A 16,243-nucleotide genomic window follows, 5' to 3' on the forward strand; every position below is an offset into this window, starting at 1 on the left:
CCTTACAGATGTGATTTTCTAAAATGGTGAAAAATATCTTAGTAAGATTTTAGCATAAACAAAATACAGTTTTAGACAGTTCAGGATATGTTAAAACTGTGGGGAGAAATACTTTGTTTTTATATGTTCTGGGCTCTTGATAATTATAAACAGGTTCCCCTTCATGAATACCCTATGAGGCAGTAAAAGTTATGCAGGACATAGGACAGTTCTTTATGGTGCGTGACTGTCCCACACTGTAGACGTCTGGCAGCCTTGCCTCTGCCCACTAAACGACAGTGGTGCCCTCACCCCATTCCATGGCAGCAAAAAATGCCTTTGCAGATTTCTAAAACACATCTCTGGGTAATTTCACACTCTAAGGAACTTCTGTGCTAACAGAAAGAGATCTTCTCCTGCCATGTCAAATGTGTGACTGTTGTTTCTTCTTCTGGAAGAGCCTACCTGGATGTAGACATCACTCTGTCCTCAGAAGCTTTCCATAATTACGTGAACGCTGCCATGGTGCACATCAACAGGGCCCTGAAACTCATTATTCGTCTCTTTCTGGTGGAAGATCTCGTTGACTCCTTGAAGGTTAGTTGCCTCTGTAGCTTTTGGTGGTGAGGCTGAGGAAAACCAGGGACTAGGTTATAATTCAGAGGAAAAACAGTAAATAGGGTTTTATCAGACAAAAGCAACTGCATGCTTATCTCAATCTACCTGTAAAAATGGGGATAGGAGTTAATAAAGAAGGTACCGTCTGCGCCTGGAGAACTAACAGCAGAACGAGGATAATGTAATTGACAGAAATGTAGTTACAGTCTGTTTGGGGGCCTGAGAGAACTATAGAATTCTCTTATGTACCCTCAAATGTATAGTACAAATGAGGTAGCCTTCATTTTGTAATTACTTATGACATACATCACTAAATTTGTGCAGACTTAGTTTGCTAGAGGAGAGTGGCATCAGTTAACCTGCATTTTGCATTCTGGTTATTCCTGCTTAACCCTCTGATGTTGGCCTTCACAGCTGGCTGTCTTCATGTGGCTGATGACCTATGTTGGTGCTGTTTTCAATGGGATCACCCTTCTGATTCTTGGTAAGGTGGCAAGGAAAATGTCTCTGGCCTCTATGAAGTAATTGGTAAGAGAGAGAGCAAAGAGAGGCTCAGCGTGGCTCCAGTCCTAAGCGTTGGTCCAGTCTTTACCATCCATAGAGACCTTGACTAGCTATTGGGGGAACCTGTGTTTGTGGCCACAGCTTTATTAAATGGTCCTACCTATAAAGAAATATCCAGACGGCTGGAAATAAAGGAGAGTTGTCTAGATTTGGTTTAAATATGGGGATCTTATTTGTAGAAACTGTTTTCATAATTTGGAAATTATTTGTGGTACAAACAAGGGAGCCTGTGTACCTGTATGTAACTGTCCTTAATTGAGAGCTCTGGCCAGGATTTCTCATATTGAAGAAGATCTGTGTTTCCCTATATTTCGTGAGGGAAAATGTTCATGTTACTTGAGTCTTGAGACTTTCTCTCACATTTATACTTGTCCTGTCTCATGATTCTGTCTTGCAGCCGAACTGCTCATTTTCAGTGTTCCAATTGTCTATGAAAAGTACAAGGTAAGCATTTATTTCTAATCAGATATGCCAGTTGATGTACAACTAATTTTAGTTCATTTTTTAGGCATTGAAAATTCAGAGCAATCTTTTTCTAACCATTTTTACAGTCTAATTTTGTAAGTCAGGTGCCTATAAGAAACTGGTAACAGTGGTTTCCCTTAAGGAGAGAAACTGAATGTCTAAGAGAGATAAGGGTAGGAAGGGAACTTATTTATACTTTGCCTGTGTGCCTTTTGAGTTTTTATCACATGGATCTGTTCTAAAAAATAAGTTGAAAAAATGCTTAAGTAAAAGCTGGTGTCTAAAAAGAAACAAACTTAAGGCTATCGTGGGACTCCATCACTGAACAGATGTTTGCATTGTAGAGTGGTGTGTACAGAGTGTACTGGATGCTATGAGGTTGTTCTTCATAGATTGTCATCCATCAACAGACTTTTTATTCATGGCTTTTTGGTATTAAATAAATTAGCCTCACCCAGGAGTCAGAACACATTTGTGGTTACAGAATATAGATTAGACACACAGTTTCTAGTATTCAGAAAATGCTGTATACTCTAGTGTCTCTGAAGGAAATATCTAGCACGTACTTTTTAAAACCGAGCACTATTTTCATTTTCCAGAATATTCCATAGTGTTTTTTAAAAATGGTTAAACTAGACAAAAGAGTATTACCTTCAGGAAAAACGTTCATCTGTGTGTTGCTACAACTGAGTCACTTTTTTTCTTTAAAGACCCAGATTGATCACTATGTTGGCATCGCCCGCGATCAGACCAAGTCAATTGTTGAAAAGTGAGTATGCTTAGGGTCCCCGTTTCGTTGTGACATGAGCTCCTCGGCGCGCCCCCCCCGGTATTTTTAGCCTCCTGTGTAAAATGTTAATGCCAAAGAAAGTAATTTTTACCCTGGGGAAAAAGAAAACTTTGGTTGATAGTTTGATTTTGCTAGAAATGATTTCAGCCTCTTCTTTGTAAAGCCTGCTTTGTATCTTAGACTGAAAAGGACCAATGGACTTAGGACCACTGTGCCTTTTTGAACCGGGTTTTAAATGTTCATAGTTGTCTACGCACCTTCATTTGTTTTCACAAATATCAATTTTTTTTTCATTTTCATTTTTTTTATTTATTTATTTTGTTTGGCTGTGCCACGTGGCATGTGGGATCTTAGTTCCCCAACCATAGATTGAACCCACCATGCCCCCTGCAGTGGAAGCACGGTGTCTTGATCACTGGACCACCAGGGAAGTCCCCAGTTTTCACAAATATCAATTTTAAGCCAAACTCTTCCCTCCATTTTCAGAAATAAAAGTTTTAGTAAATAAATGTATTCAAGCTCAGAACTACCTCTTTTCTAAGACCACCAAATCCCTCTGTTTTAACCAATTTAATATTTAAATCAAGTAATAAAATATTGGTAGACATTTTTATGACTGCCTATATCAAGGAACTCTCTTTTTTTTTGTTTTCAATTATTTATAACAAACACTGTGCAACCCAGCACTTTGAATTAAAATGTTAATATTTTTCCATATTTTCTTCAGATATTCTTTAAGAAACAAAACATCACAAGCAGTTAAATCCTCTTTGTGCCCGCCCCCACCTTTCACACCCCAAATTTTAGTGCTTTTTCCAGCTTTGATAAGATGAAACCTTGACCGTAGCCAGACAGCTCTGGCTTGATGCCACGTTCTTTACCTCCACTCGTGCTTTCTGAGGCAGATGTTGGAGCTAAAGCCAGGCAAGGGCAGTTAGCACAGATTTGTATGCAGTTGCTGTTTACTTCTTATTGTGAAAGATGATCAAAACTCAGCTTTAAACCTAGTATCTTGATTGTCAGTGTTAGCTGATTTGGCCCCCTGCTGTGGGATATATCATTTGTGGGGAGTAGCTTTGACTGTTAGCTGAGGGGTATGAATGTCGCTTAGTATCCTTAGTGATGGGTAACCTTAGTGCACAAAATAAAGGACAGCTTTAGTGTCCTGTGAGGGGCAGGGAACTATTGCCAGCTCCTCTAGTTTTTTTATATGTCACCTTGACCCTTGACTCCTGGTTCCTTCTGTGACACTAATGGGTAACCTGGCATTCCAAGAGAAATAGGCTCTTGCACTGCCAGCATGTAGAGCAGAGCCAGCAGGCATTATGCCCAGATAGCTCATTCTTCTCTGGAACCCCCAGTGAAGGAGTCAGGAGGTTCAGGCAGTGAAAGAGGACAGGCACAGTGGCAGGGAGGGGGGTGTGGATCTTGCTGTACTCCTCAGCTCATCCAGGCCAGGCTCAGCCCCTGCCACTTTTCATCCAGAGGAAGCCCTGTGAAAATGGGAGTGTTTTTCACATGACTCCTGTAAGTCCAGGGATGTCAGTGTTAAAATAAAAACCTAGACCTAATGTCTATATTTCACCCTTTTTCCCCCCTTTCCTCCATAGGATCCAAGCAAAACTCCCTGGAATCGCAAAAAAAAAGGCAGAATAAGTACATGGAAACCAGAAATGCAACAGTTACTAAAACACCATTTAATAGTTATAACGTTGTTACTTGTACTATGAAGGAACCATGCTCAGTGTCAGCTTGAGCCTGCATTCCAAGCTTTTTTTTTTTAATTTGGTGTTTTCTCCCCTCCTTTCCCTTTACCCTCAGTATCAAGCACAAGAATTGTTGGGCTTATAAAAGGACTGATATCTTAGAACCCAAAAGAATAAAGAAAGAATCAAATTAGTAGGATAAATCAATACCTTAATGATGGTGGAGCTTTTACCTGTAAAGGAGGGGAAAGATTGGAGATAAAGGAGAAAATGAAAAGTAAAACACATCTCTTGGGTTCTCCTATTCAAATTTCAAGGACTAGTCAGTCTTACATAGCTTCCCATCATAGTTTTGCCCTTATTTTTAAGTTAAGAAATAATGATTAACTTATGAAGAAATCATCTGGGAACAAGAATGGGATTCCTTCCCTTGTTTGTTTTTTGTTTTGTTTTGTTTTTTGCAGCCCTCTGATCCCATCTTCCTGCCCCACAATGTGAGCAGCTACTCCTAATATTCTTCTTCTTCAGTTAACGATATAACTTTCAACTCTATCAATAACTTATAGTTGATGGTGATAATTCCTGATTCTCAGAATGCCATCTGGTAACCAAGAGTGGAGATGGAAAGTAGGTGGAGAAGGAGCGCACAGGAGCACTGCTGTGACTCCACTCATCCTTAGCAAAGGAAAGGCTCCGCCATGTGGGACGGTGGTGTCTGTGTCATTTCTTTTGGACACCAGTTCTGAGCTTTAGTTTGAGAGCTTATTCCTGAACGTGCTTTTCTCCCTCTTTCCTACCCTCAAGTTTAATAAATATGGTTGTACTTTTCTTATTATAAAATAAATGTCTGTAACTGCTGTACACTGCTGTAAACTTGTTAGAGAAAAAAATTAATCTGCATGTGGGCTCCTCAGTTATTGAGTTATTGTAATCCTGTCTCAGTCCATGGGGGGGGAAACGTTCTCAAGAGGTAAACTACAGAAACACAAAGGCCTTTTTCTCTTTTCTCTTTTCCCTACAACTTCCTCCTTCATGTGCTTCATCTTTAACCTGTGCTCATCCTTTTACCCTGAGGACCAAAGCTGAGCTGGCTTGAGAGATTGTTGGTGTCTGTGGTTACAAGACCACAGATTAGTGTAGGGAAGTGCATTTTGTGGTTCATCTGGAGTTTTAACTTGGAGGCTAGCTTATTGGGTGTGTGTTGAAGGTTCCTTTCATTTTCAGGCGCATAAAATGTGTTGGCACCTCTACCATGGTGCAGCGTGCTCCTTTTGAGAGTGTTTTTCCCAGAAGCTTTAGGTAAGGGTGACCAGACAGGGCCAGACCGTGTTGATGGGCTCCGTGCACAATTAAAAAACAACAGAATAGTTCACGTTGACATCAGATGGAGGGCATTTGGGAATCTTTGATTCCCATTTGAGACTTAAAGTGTCTTCCTCCCTTTCCAACATGAAAGTTCAGTGAAAGAAAATCATCTGTGAGTTCCTTCAGGTTGTAACTCATAGCCATGATAATCCAGAGAGAATGTGCACCAGTGACTTTAAAGTGAAGGCTACAATCTTTGACAGCCCCAAAGCAGTGCAGCTCTGTAGAAGGTAGTGGAAGGAAGTCTTCTTTCTACTTTGTTGAGGAAATTACTTAGGAATTTAGATGGGTAAAAGGTACCCTTGCCTTACTCTACTCTCTTATTTTCTTAGCCTACTTTTCTTTTGAAGTGTTTGATTTCATGTCATGGTAGGAAGTGCATTCTCCATCCCCATCCTTTGCCCTCCAGGAAGTCAGTGCACTGATCATCTTTTTGGGCTTCCCCTCCAAAGGACCTTTTTCTGCACTGGAAGCCTCCACACCTAGCTCTTTGTTTTGTTACTGCTGTGTTTAGATTAATTGGACAGATCTTTGTGCCACACAGGAATTTTTTGTTTTTTGTTTTTTTTTAAGAAAAAGCTATAGGTGAAAAATTACTAATGAAACTGTGTGTGCGTGTATGTGCGTGCAACATAAAAGTACAGTAGCACTTAAGGAGCTTGAATCTTGGTTCCTGTAAAACTGCAAATTGATGTGGTATTAATAAAAAAGAAAAAAAAAAGAACACAGTGACTGTGGTGTCATTCTGCTAACTTTATTCTTTATACACAGTTTGGGTAAAGTAAGAACCAAACAAAGCTTCCACTGGCCCCCATCCCATTCCACTTTTTGAGGCTTTAAAAAGCGACTAATAGTTGATACTGGTTAATGATTTCCAAGATTGAAGAATTTCCATAGTAGAGCAAAGCTGTGCATTTGGTTTCTGAAAGAAAATAAGAGACCCTCTAAGAGGTGACCTTAGGAGAAAGATGATGAGTGGAAGGGGCCAGAGGGGTCTGTTGTCTCAGTTCACACCAACCTAGGAGGGTTCCCCGACCTGCAACATGAAGCAGCCTATAACTCACAGTCACAATGTATTTAAAATGAGAGTCAGTCACCATGGAAAATGGAAACTTTTCCATCAGGTCTTTGGTGAAAGAACTTGTCTCAGACTTGCTCTCTCCCAGAACTAAGGCTGCCATGACCCTTAAGCTGGATTTTTAAAATTTATTTAACATACCTCTTAGAAAACATAGGCTGAAATTTTTAAAAAATAACTGATGCAAACAACTTCACAAATACGCATACAAATGTTCAAATAATATCACTAACATGGTATATAAATATGTATTCAGAGTAACATTTACATATTGGCCATAATAGCAAGCATACCATTAACAAAAATATTCATGAAGAAACTTCACCTGTTCATGTCAGACTCCCAGGGCAAGGAGGCACCAAAAGATGAGGACCACCTAATCTCCTGACTCTAACTCATGAGGCTATAGCTGCAAAGTGTAGTAATCACTGCAGTGGCACTTTCTAGATCACTGGTGCTCAGAACTCCAGCATGCCTCATGATCATTGGAGGGCTTATCAAAACAGACTGCTGAGCTCCACCCCAGTTTCTGGTCTATAAGGTGGGGCCCAAAGAATCTGCATTCCTACAAACTTCCTAATGTGATGATGCTGTTCTGGTGGCCACTTTTGAGAACCAGTGGAGTGCTTGGGGCTGCTTCTCAATAAAGACATCCACTCCTGCCCTCCTAAGTCCTCTCCCCTGCCTATCAAGGGGAAAAACCATTCCCACCCTGCTCTCTGCCCTGGCTTACCTGAACTTCGGCAGAGGGCTTGGATGACTATAACAGTTGCCCCAGTTTGCCTACTGTTTTTGAACAGGCAGAGTAGCAAAAGTGGCAGAACACTCCTGGATCTGAAAACAACATGCATGAAGGAAAATAAAAGAATGGCAGTACCCAACCTGGTGCCATCCATCATCCCTGTTCTCAAGCTTTTAATACTGTCTCAAAAAACCTGGAGGTTCAAACACTCTAGGAATTCACTTTTCAGTCAACTAACAGCCCGTGCAGTATTTCCTGAACCCCAGGTGGCATCAACAACACAACACCAGAGCCTCTGCCCAGTAGAGAGGTCTTGGGCCAGGTGGCAGGCAGCCCTACTTCCGGAGTTCTGATAGAGAAGGCTGCTACTGGCACCCTCCCGCTGAAGACAGTGGTGGCAAGACTGCCCTGTAAAATACTCATTGCAGGGAAGTGTGCTGTTCTTTGCCATCCCCAGGAGCCCACAACTGCACTGTGAGGGCCTGCAGCGCCCAACGCATGCCATCCTTCGACAGGCCTAACAGTAAAAGAAGTTTTAATTTACCAGAGATTGGGAGGCTGTGTGGTGTAGTGCAAAGAACACTGAATTGGGAGCTGAAATATTTATTCTAGTCCTAGTACTGTTGCTATCTGATGTAGGATAATTTCAGTTTCCCGGGCTTCACTTTACCTATCTGTGAAAGGGGTGGGGGCAGGTAGTAGATGATCTCCAAGGTCTTTCCAACTCAGACAATCTTGAATTATATAAAAATGCTATAAAATTCGTGGTATAAAATTCAATTCCCAATCAGGAAGAGTCGAGGGGACTGGGCCTGAGGCACTTGAACCTTGGGCTCTGGCCTGGGGGCACTGGGATGAGAGGAAGGGCTTCCTCTTTGCTCTCTGCTTTCCCACCCACAGAGGCAGCTCCTGGCGCCAGGTGCCAGGGCCCCTTCCCCTCCAGACCCAGTCCTGAAGTCCCAACCCGCTGACCTCCCCACTCTCAGGCTTTAAGACCAAAGGAACTGGCCTGGCTATGTGAAGAGCAGACATGGGTATCAGAGACTCCGAGGAGGGGCCTGGTGAGGCACACATTAGTCTATGATGTTGGGGGTCGGTCCTCCCGTCCGCTCCTCCTTGCTCCTCCTCTTAGGTCCTTCCTCCACCACCTCACAGCTTATCTCTGATACACGCATAATAAATAAGACATTTGCACATAAGGGTGACGGACAGCTCTTCCCGCCCCTCCCCCTCTCATATAAAAGCATTAAATACAGTTTCAAAATAAAATACAAAGAGCAAAAAGGGCCTGATCTCGGGGCCACCTGTTCTCCACAGGAGAACTAATCTACACATCCCTCTCGGACCTGCCTGGGAGATCGTGGGGCCCATTCTCGGCCCCTCGGGACCTGGCGCTGCCACGGGGAGATAAGAAGGCCGAGGCCCCGCCCCAGGCCCTGGGGTCTGAGAACGGGTGGCACGTCCACCGCGTACAAAAGGGGACAGGAACAGAACGCCAACTGCCGGGACCTCCAGTGCCCCGGGCTCGCTGAAGCAGGAGCGCCTGACCAAGCTTAGCGGTGAAAGGAGGCCTTCGGAGCAGGAGAGGAGCAAAGGAAAAAAGTGCTAATCCCTTTACAAGATCTCGGTGCGGGCGGCTGTGGCCGGGGAGGGGGAAGCGGGTGGGGCCGTCCCCGTAGAGCCCCGCCCCGGAGGCAAGCGCAGCGGGCGGGGTCCGGGCCCAGCTCCGCCCCCGCCCCGGGCACCGCCCACCCCACGGTCCGCTGCGCCTTCCCTGCCCGCAGGCTCCCAAGCCCGGTTGCCCCTCCTCGCGTGGAAGGCCCTCGTCCGCAGTCCAGGCCCCCGAGCGGCCGAGAATGCCAGTGACGACTAGGCAGCAGCCGCCCCGACCCGGGAGCCGTGCCTGCCGGAGGACAGCTCTGAGAAGTGGGACCCCGGCGGGGAAAAGGGGCCGGAGCGTCCTTTCTCCACCCGGCCCCCCCCTCCCCCACCTACTTGGAGACCTAATACTGCCTGTCGGTGCCCCGGTCCCGGCCTGGCGCAGGATCGCCTCGTGAGGGTGCGGCCGGGGACCAGAAGCTCTCCGTGCAAACGCTGTGGCTTTTCCGGGACGCGTGGCCCTGAGCGGCGAGGGCCCGGGCTCCGGGTCCAAGGGGGAGAGCGCGCTTCCCGCGGCGCCCCAACTACCTTGGCGAGCTCTCTGGATCCGAGCGCAAGCCGGAGACCCCACCCCATCCCGAATCTCCGCCCGGCCCGGCCAGCGGGGGGCAGCGGCAGCGGCCAGGGCCGCGGGAAAGCTGGGGCTCCCAGCCGGACAGCCGGCCAGGAACGGCCCCTCGAGTGCGACTCCTCTACGCGCGACACACGGCGCCCGCCTTGAGGTCCGCGCCGCCGTCGCGCGGCGCCGGGGCGGGCGGCCCGAAGCCCTCGTGGCCGTAGCAGCGCAGCGCCGCCTCCTCGTAGGCCTCCAGGATGGTCTGGCGCTCCTCGGGCGTGAAGTCCATGGAGAAGGGGTGCACCTGCAGAATGTGCCGCTTGATGGTGCTGACCTTGAGCGTGGCCAGCGCGCCCCCGCACACCATGCACACCAGCCCGCGCCGGCTGCCGTCGTAGTCCATCAGGTACTCGCCCCGCCAGCGCGGCTGGTAGTTCCGCCGCTGCTCTCGGCTGCGGGGCGGAGGCGGCGGGGGAGGCGGCGGCGGCGGGGGTAGCGGTGGGAAGGCGAGTCCCCTAGGCTCTGGGCCGTCCTCGTCGTCCTCCTCTTCCTCGGCCGGCCGCTCCGAAGGTTCCCCAGGGGAAAGCGGGACGTCGCCTAGGACGGAACAAAGGACCGCACATTGGGGTGTCTCGGCTTCATAACCCCCCCGTGTCCCCCTCCCCAATCGCCCCTTCGACCTTCCACTCTCCCCACCCCCTTCTACCCCTGGCCCCACTCTCCCTCTCCACCTGCTCTGGCCCTTCACCAGCTCACCCCACCACTCCTCCTCCTCCTCTGGCTCCTCCTCCTCTTCCCCTCCCCCCTCCTCGGAGGCTGCGGCTGTGCTGGGGGCGGCAGGCTCCCTGGGGGACTCGGGGCAGGGCAGCCCCAGGGCCAGCAGGTGGGCGGCCTTCTCGCTCCATTCCTGGGCGATGAGGGCCCTGACTGGCCCGCTGAGGCGCGTGGAGCCCGGGTGGCGCTGGCGGATGTGCTGTTTGATGGTGCTTATCTTGAGCGAGGCCAGCGCGCCCCCGCACACCATGCACACCAGGCCGCGCCGGCCGCCGTCCAACTCCATGAGGTACTCCAGCCGCCAGCGTTCCTGGTAGTGGCGGCGGTGATCACGGCCCCGCGGGGACCGGCCCGCGACCCCCACCCTCTCGCCCTCCTCCAGCTCCTCCTCCTCTGCCGGCCCGGGCCTCTCAGGGACCCAGCCAGCCTCTTCCTTTACGTCTGGGGGGCTGAGATCCTGAGAGGAGGGGGCTCCAGCAGCGGGGGCCGAGTCCCGGCTCTTTCTGGTCAGGTCCTGGGGGACGAGGTCATCGTCTGTTGGGGAAGGGGTGAGGGAGAGGGGCTCAGCCTGCTGGCTGGGTTGCCCTTACCCACGCAGAGAGGGTCCCTTGCTCCTCACCCCAGCCCTAAGCTAGAGGCCCCAACCAGAGAGAGAGAGTGAGTGAATGCGTGAGAGAGAGAGAGAGAGAGAGAGAGAGAGAGAGAGAGAGAGAGAGAGAGAGAGTGTGTGTGTGTGTGTGTGTGTGTGTGTGTGTGTGTGTGTGTGTGTGTGTGTGTGTGTGTGTGTGTGTGTGTGTGTGTGTGTGTGTGTGTGTGTGTGTGATGAGTCCCTCCCGTTCTGGCCACAGACCTCACTTTGCATCCCTTATTTGAAGTGGTCCTGGCCCTGAGATGGGCCTCGCACCTGGTGGGGGCTGGGTGAGCTCAGATAGTGCCTCAGGCTGGCCACCCCAGGCTTGCAGCAGGGCGCTGCGCTGGGGGCCGCTGAGCCCCAGGGAGCTGGGGTGCACCTCCAGCACGTGGGCACGGATGTCATCCAGGTGCAAGCTGGGCAGTGCCCGGCCACAGGCCATGCACACCAGCCGGTTCCCCCGCGGGTCATAGTCCATGAGACACTCTGCCCGGAACCAGTTCTGCAGGGACTCCTTCAGCCTCCGCTCCAGGCGCCGGGCACCCAGCCCCCTGTTGCCCCCAGCCCTCCGGGAGGCAGAGAGGCGCCGACGCCGAGCCCGGGGTGCCCCTGGGCCCCCTCGCCGCTGGCGCCGGCTGCCCTCACCAGCTGGGGCTTTGCCTGAAAGGGTTGGAGGGAGGGAAGGAACTGAGATGCTGGCCCTCTGGGGGAGCCCCCCCACCACAGCCAGGTCCTCCATCCACAAGCCTCTCCCTCATTCTGACTGAGCCCACTGCCTAATCTTTGCCCTTCCCTTCCTCTCCCCTCAAGTCTTAACTCCTCCATCTCCTAATCCTCCTGCACACAAACTGTCAGCCCACCCAACTCCTCCCCCAGATCCACATTTTAGCCCCTTCCCTAGACTTCACTGTCAGTCATACCTTCCCAGTACCCTCTGCTCCCAGCCCTTCCCCTGCCTCTCTCTCCAGCCTCCACTAAAACCACAGAATGTCAAAGCTGTCTGGGATGCTGGAGACCCCCACATTCCCCTGTCTCTCCCCCACTACTGTCCAGTAAGCAGACCTCACCCCAAAAAGGAGCAATAATTTGCTCCAGAAAACCAGCTGGTTGGCTAAGAAGCCCTGGCTGTCCCCACTTGGCCCTGTCCACCACCCAGGCCCCTGCTTCCCCATGTCCTATATTACCTGGGCCCTTGGGCGGGCAAGCCTGGAGGCCAGCCCCTTCCTCCTCCTCTTCCTCTTCCTCCTCCTCCTCCTCCTCAGCCCCCTGGGCCCCCAGGCCCTCCGCCTCTCCACAGGCCCCCAGCCCCAAGTGGGCATCCCAGCTGTTGCTGATGACTTCCTTCTCCCGGGGACTCCAATGCAGGGAGTAGGGGTGCTTTTGGCGGATGTGTCGTTTGATGGTGCTGAGCTTGAGAGTGGCCAGGGAGCTGCCGCACACCATGCACACCATGCCGTGGCGGGCAGGGTTGAAGTCCATTAGGTACTCCAGCCGCCAGTGGTCGTGGTAGTAGCGCCGGTGGTCACGGCCGGGGATGCGGCTCTTTCCAGGCCTCGAGGCCCGGGCCTCACAGTGGTCTGAGTATTTCCTGCCTGAAGATGCTGGTCCCCTGGCCCTGGAGGAGGGCAGGGGGGCACTCCCCCAGGACCCAAAGGCACCCCCTTCCAGCTGAAGATCTTGCCCTGAAGAGGGGGAAAGGGAGACAGTTTTTCAACCTCCGATTTCCAGGGAAAGAACTTACTAGGGCTTTGATTTTGCAAGAGGAGGGAAGCGGGAGAGAGGTCATTCAGAGGCAGGAAAGGGATGGCAACAGCAATAAAAGAGAGGTGGTAGAGCAGGGAGTCAAAATATTGGTCCTTTACAAAGAGCAAGACCCCTTTAAAAGAGGATCAAGAACAAAAGAATGCAGGCACAGCTCTGACTTTTTAAAAAATAAGGTGAACGCCAAGGAGGCAGTAGGCTCTGCAAAGCACCCTTTTGGATGAGAGCTGTAGGGGTAAAGCCAGGAGAGCAGCCTGCCGCAGCAGTTACAGCCGGAGCAGAGCGGGCAGCAGGGCGAGAAGAACAAAGGGGGCATCTGTCTGCATCCAGGGCTGCATGCAGGACCCACCGCCCAAGGCCCCAGCCAGGAGGGCCCCACCCGAAGATGATCTTCTCCCTTTTTCCAATAATGCCTCAGATACACCCTCCTGGGAATCCCATTTTAAGGGGCACTAAGCATTGTGGGTTCCCCAAATTTAGGGACCCAGAGGAGGGACCCCTACAACAAAGCTGTCAGCACCTCCGGAGAAGGGAGTTTTTAGGACTCTGACTTTCCTAGAGTCTGGGAGAGCTGACGACTGAAAGGGCAGGATGGCAGGAGGGCCACCAGAGTGGCTACTGAAGATTCTGCAGCAGGGAGTGGCCACCACCCACTGGAGTCCATTAAGTCTTTCTGAGGATTTATTTTTTGCTCTGGCCAGGAGCTGGCCACTGCCCAGCAATCAGAGGGCAGATAGTGGAGAGGCCACCAACCCAGTGGTGTTCCCTTTTGCCAAACAGAGACACTGAGCAGTCCCCCACTTTCCCTACAGTTTGGACCTTATTTTATTTAGAAAAGGGTCTCCTGGCCAAAGAGGCTGAACAGACAGGTGTGGTCATTCTCCCAGTGGAGAATCTCACAGTCTGGGAAACAAAAGGCAGGATCAGAGAGGGCTCCTGTCATCAAGGTGTTTTTGTTTAGTTTCGGCGTAAGTAGATCCAAAGAAAAAGAAAGCACTAGTTTGAGAGTCAGAAACCTGGGTTCGATTCCTGGCCTTACTGGTTAACTTGCTCTGTGACCTTTGGTAGGTCATGTCCGCTCTCTGGGCCTAAGCGTCTTTGTCTGCAAAGGCACTGGCTGGCTAGCTGGTCTCTGAGCATCCTTCCAGTGCTGGATCTGTTAGTCTAAGGTGGACTGGCCCTTTAAGAGCCGAAAAAAGGGGAGGAGCTGGGATTCTTTAAAAACAAAAGGGGATGGGGAATTTCTGGGAGGGGACCTCGGGGATTAGGGCTGAGTTTCCCTAGCCTGGACAGAAGCTTCTTGGGTCTTAAGGCGTTGACCCTGCAGCAGAGGGATGAAGAAAGTCTCCTCTCAGAGTAAACGAAGAGGACTGGCTGGTCCCGCTATAGCTGACAAATTGTGGCAAATTTACTAAAAAGAAGGGAGGGGATAACGCGCGGAGAGGAGGGGGTGTCTGTCTTTGTGGGCGAGCCCATCCCTTTAAAAACTGCCCGCCGCGGGGAAGGTACTGGTAGGTCCCCAAAGGCGCAAGCCAGGCTCTTTCCCAGGGAGAACGCAGGGAAAGAAAAAGAAAAAAGGTTCCTTTCTCTAGGCAAGGCCACAGAAGAGAGGACTGCCCAACTTAAGCAGCGGAGTCCCCAGCTCAGTTCCTCTGGGGAAAAGCCCCCGAAAGGGACAAGGTCTGGGCAGACTTTTAAGAGACAGCCAGCCGGATAAGGGAGACCACCTGGGAGTCTGAAAGAGAAAGGGGCGGGGGCCGCAAGTCCGACAGCCCAGAGCGCGCGCCCCGTGGCGCCTGGCCAGGCCCTTTGGGGCCCCTCCAGCTTGGCGTCCAAGGCGGGGGCCGCGGGGCCCTTTAAGGGGGAGGGGATCCGCCCGAGCCCCGCGGGCCAACCCCAGGAGCCGGGCGGGGGGCTCCCCCGCCGGCCCTGCAGCCGCGATTCGCGCCCGCCAGGTGGCGCCCCTGGCCGCCCTGCCCGCGTCCCCCCCTTTGTTCGGCGGCGGAGAGGGGCCCGGAGCCCGGAGCCGCAGCCCTCCCCTCCCCCATGCCGGGGCCCCCGCCCGAGCCGCCGGCCCCAGCCAGCTCTTACCGCCGTCGTCCTCCTCGGGTTCCGCGCCGCCGCTCGAGCCGGCGGGCGGCAGCCGTCGGCCCCGTGCCGAGGCCGCTGCTGGCCCGGGGCCGCCCCTGCCGCCGCCGCCGCTCCGGCTCCGGTGGTCCCCGCCAGGCTCCATGCGCTGCGCTGCGGAGCGGGGCCCCGGGGCGGCAGGGCGCGGGGCCGCGGGGCGGGCGGCGGCCCGCGCGCGGCGCTCGGTGCGCGGGGCCCCGGGGCGCGGGGCGCATGCACGGGGCGGCCGGCCGCACGGACGGCTGGCTGCTCGCTCGGCGGCGCGGGCTGGACCGGGGTGGGGATTCCTGTCTGGGGCCCCTGGGGCTCCTTTAAGGGCTCCTGGGTAAATTTAAAGGGGCCGCGCGCTATTTCCTCCTGCCGGCTCGCGGGGGGCTGGGGGGAGAGGCGGGAGGCAACAAGCCCGACCGAGGCTCCGCAGCCGACGCCCGCCGCGGACGTTGGGAGCACGGACCTCGCCGTCCTCGCGGGCCCGCGCCGCCGCCGCCTCCGGGGCTCGGGTCCCGGCTCCTGAAGGGTCACCGAGGTGGCCAGGGGCGCCGCGTCCGTTGCGACGCGCTTCCACCCAGGCTCGGCTCGCAGCCACTGCCCCCTCGGGGCATCGCAGCGCCCGGCTCCCTGCACCGGCGCTGCCAAGGGGGTCGCCCGGCGGGGAGGTCCGGGTCCCCGCCAGGGACTGCCTTTCCCCCGCGCGAGCTCGGCGCGGGCCCCAGAGCGGACACGACTGGCAGGGGCCCCAGATGGCCGCGGCCCCGCAGAGAGGGTGGAGCCGCGGGGGCGGCCGCGCCCCCTCCCGCGGGAGCCGCCCGGGAGCGCTGGGAGCTCGGGCTTCTGCACGGGAGGGCGGACAGGCGGAGCTCCCCCGGAGCTGGCCGGGGCGGGGACCGCGGCCTCGGAGACTCAGGCCGAGGAGAGGGGGGGCGCGCAGCAGCAGACCGCGGAGAGCGGGCTGCGCCGGGGCCCGACGCTGCCGGGCGGAGGTGGCCCCGGGATGGAAGCCGGGAGGAGAGGGCGCGCGCCGCCGTGACTCAGGCTCCTGCCCCCGCAGGCCTGGGGGTGCCAGACGAGGCCCTAGACGCGGCCTCGGACCCTCTGCCCCGCACGAGGAGGGGAAGAACGCTGACCCCGGGCGGGGTGTCGGGCACCAGGGGACGCGCGCCACCACGGCTGGGAAGCGCTGGGGCGGACCCTGCTGCGTGCCTCGGGATGCCTCGGAGCCCCCAGGTCTCGGGAAGCGGAGAGAAGGGACTCGGAGAAGCAGCTAGGGGCACGGCAGCCTGGGGTCCTTCCTCGAGGACCGGCTGGAGGAGCAGGTGCTTTCTGTGCCTGTGGTTGGTCGCCCACAACAAAGGCGATTCCTAGAGATCCAAATTACAGGGTGCGGGAGGCCATGCAGGGTCTTATTATCTAGAGGTGGGTTTTCTTCTC

The 16,243-nt window shown here is 53.3% G+C and overlaps 2 protein-coding genes across 4 annotated transcripts in view; one reads left to right on the forward strand and one right to left on the reverse strand.

The window, feature by feature from the left end:
• RTN3 (reticulon 3) overlaps positions 1-4,983 on the forward strand; it is a 58,249-nt gene extending 53,266 nt beyond the window's left edge. For both annotated transcript variants that reach the window (XM_057726542.1, XM_057726541.1), the window contains 5 exons: positions 438-576; positions 1,012-1,081; positions 1,559-1,605; positions 2,337-2,395; positions 4,027-4,983. In XM_057726542.1, the coding sequence (XP_057582525.1) occupies positions 438-576; positions 1,012-1,081; positions 1,559-1,605; positions 2,337-2,395; positions 4,027-4,072 (361 nt within the window). In that variant the 3' untranslated portion in view covers positions 4,073-4,983. The remainder of the gene's footprint in view (positions 1-437; positions 577-1,011; positions 1,082-1,558; positions 1,606-2,336; positions 2,396-4,026) is intronic.
• A 1,241-nt stretch (positions 4,984-6,224) lies between these two features.
• ZFTA (zinc finger translocation associated) lies at positions 6,225-14,921 on the reverse strand. Of its 2 annotated transcripts, XR_009052584.1 has the most exons (6): positions 14,780-14,921; positions 12,112-12,609; positions 11,201-11,587; positions 10,279-10,830; positions 7,299-10,119; positions 6,225-6,409 (listed from the first exon to the last, which is right to left on the reverse strand). XR_009052584.1 is itself a non-coding variant. In XM_057726543.1 (5 exons), exons 1-5 carry the CDS (start codon positions 14,919-14,921, stop codon positions 9,659-9,661), a joined length of 2,040 nt encoding a protein of 679 aa, XP_057582526.1. In that variant the 3' UTR covers positions 6,225-9,658. The 2 variants fall into 2 exon arrangements, 1 of the variants encoding a protein (XP_057582526.1); XM_057726543.1 differs by having other exon boundaries at positions 6,225-10,119.
• Positions 14,922-16,243: the final 1,322 nt, after the last annotated feature.

Source organism: Hippopotamus amphibius, chromosome 3 (assembly GCF_030028045.1).
Source record: "Hippopotamus amphibius kiboko isolate mHipAmp2 chromosome 3, mHipAmp2.hap2, whole genome shotgun sequence".
NCBI lineage: Eukaryota > Metazoa > Chordata > Mammalia > Artiodactyla > Hippopotamidae > Hippopotamus > Hippopotamus amphibius.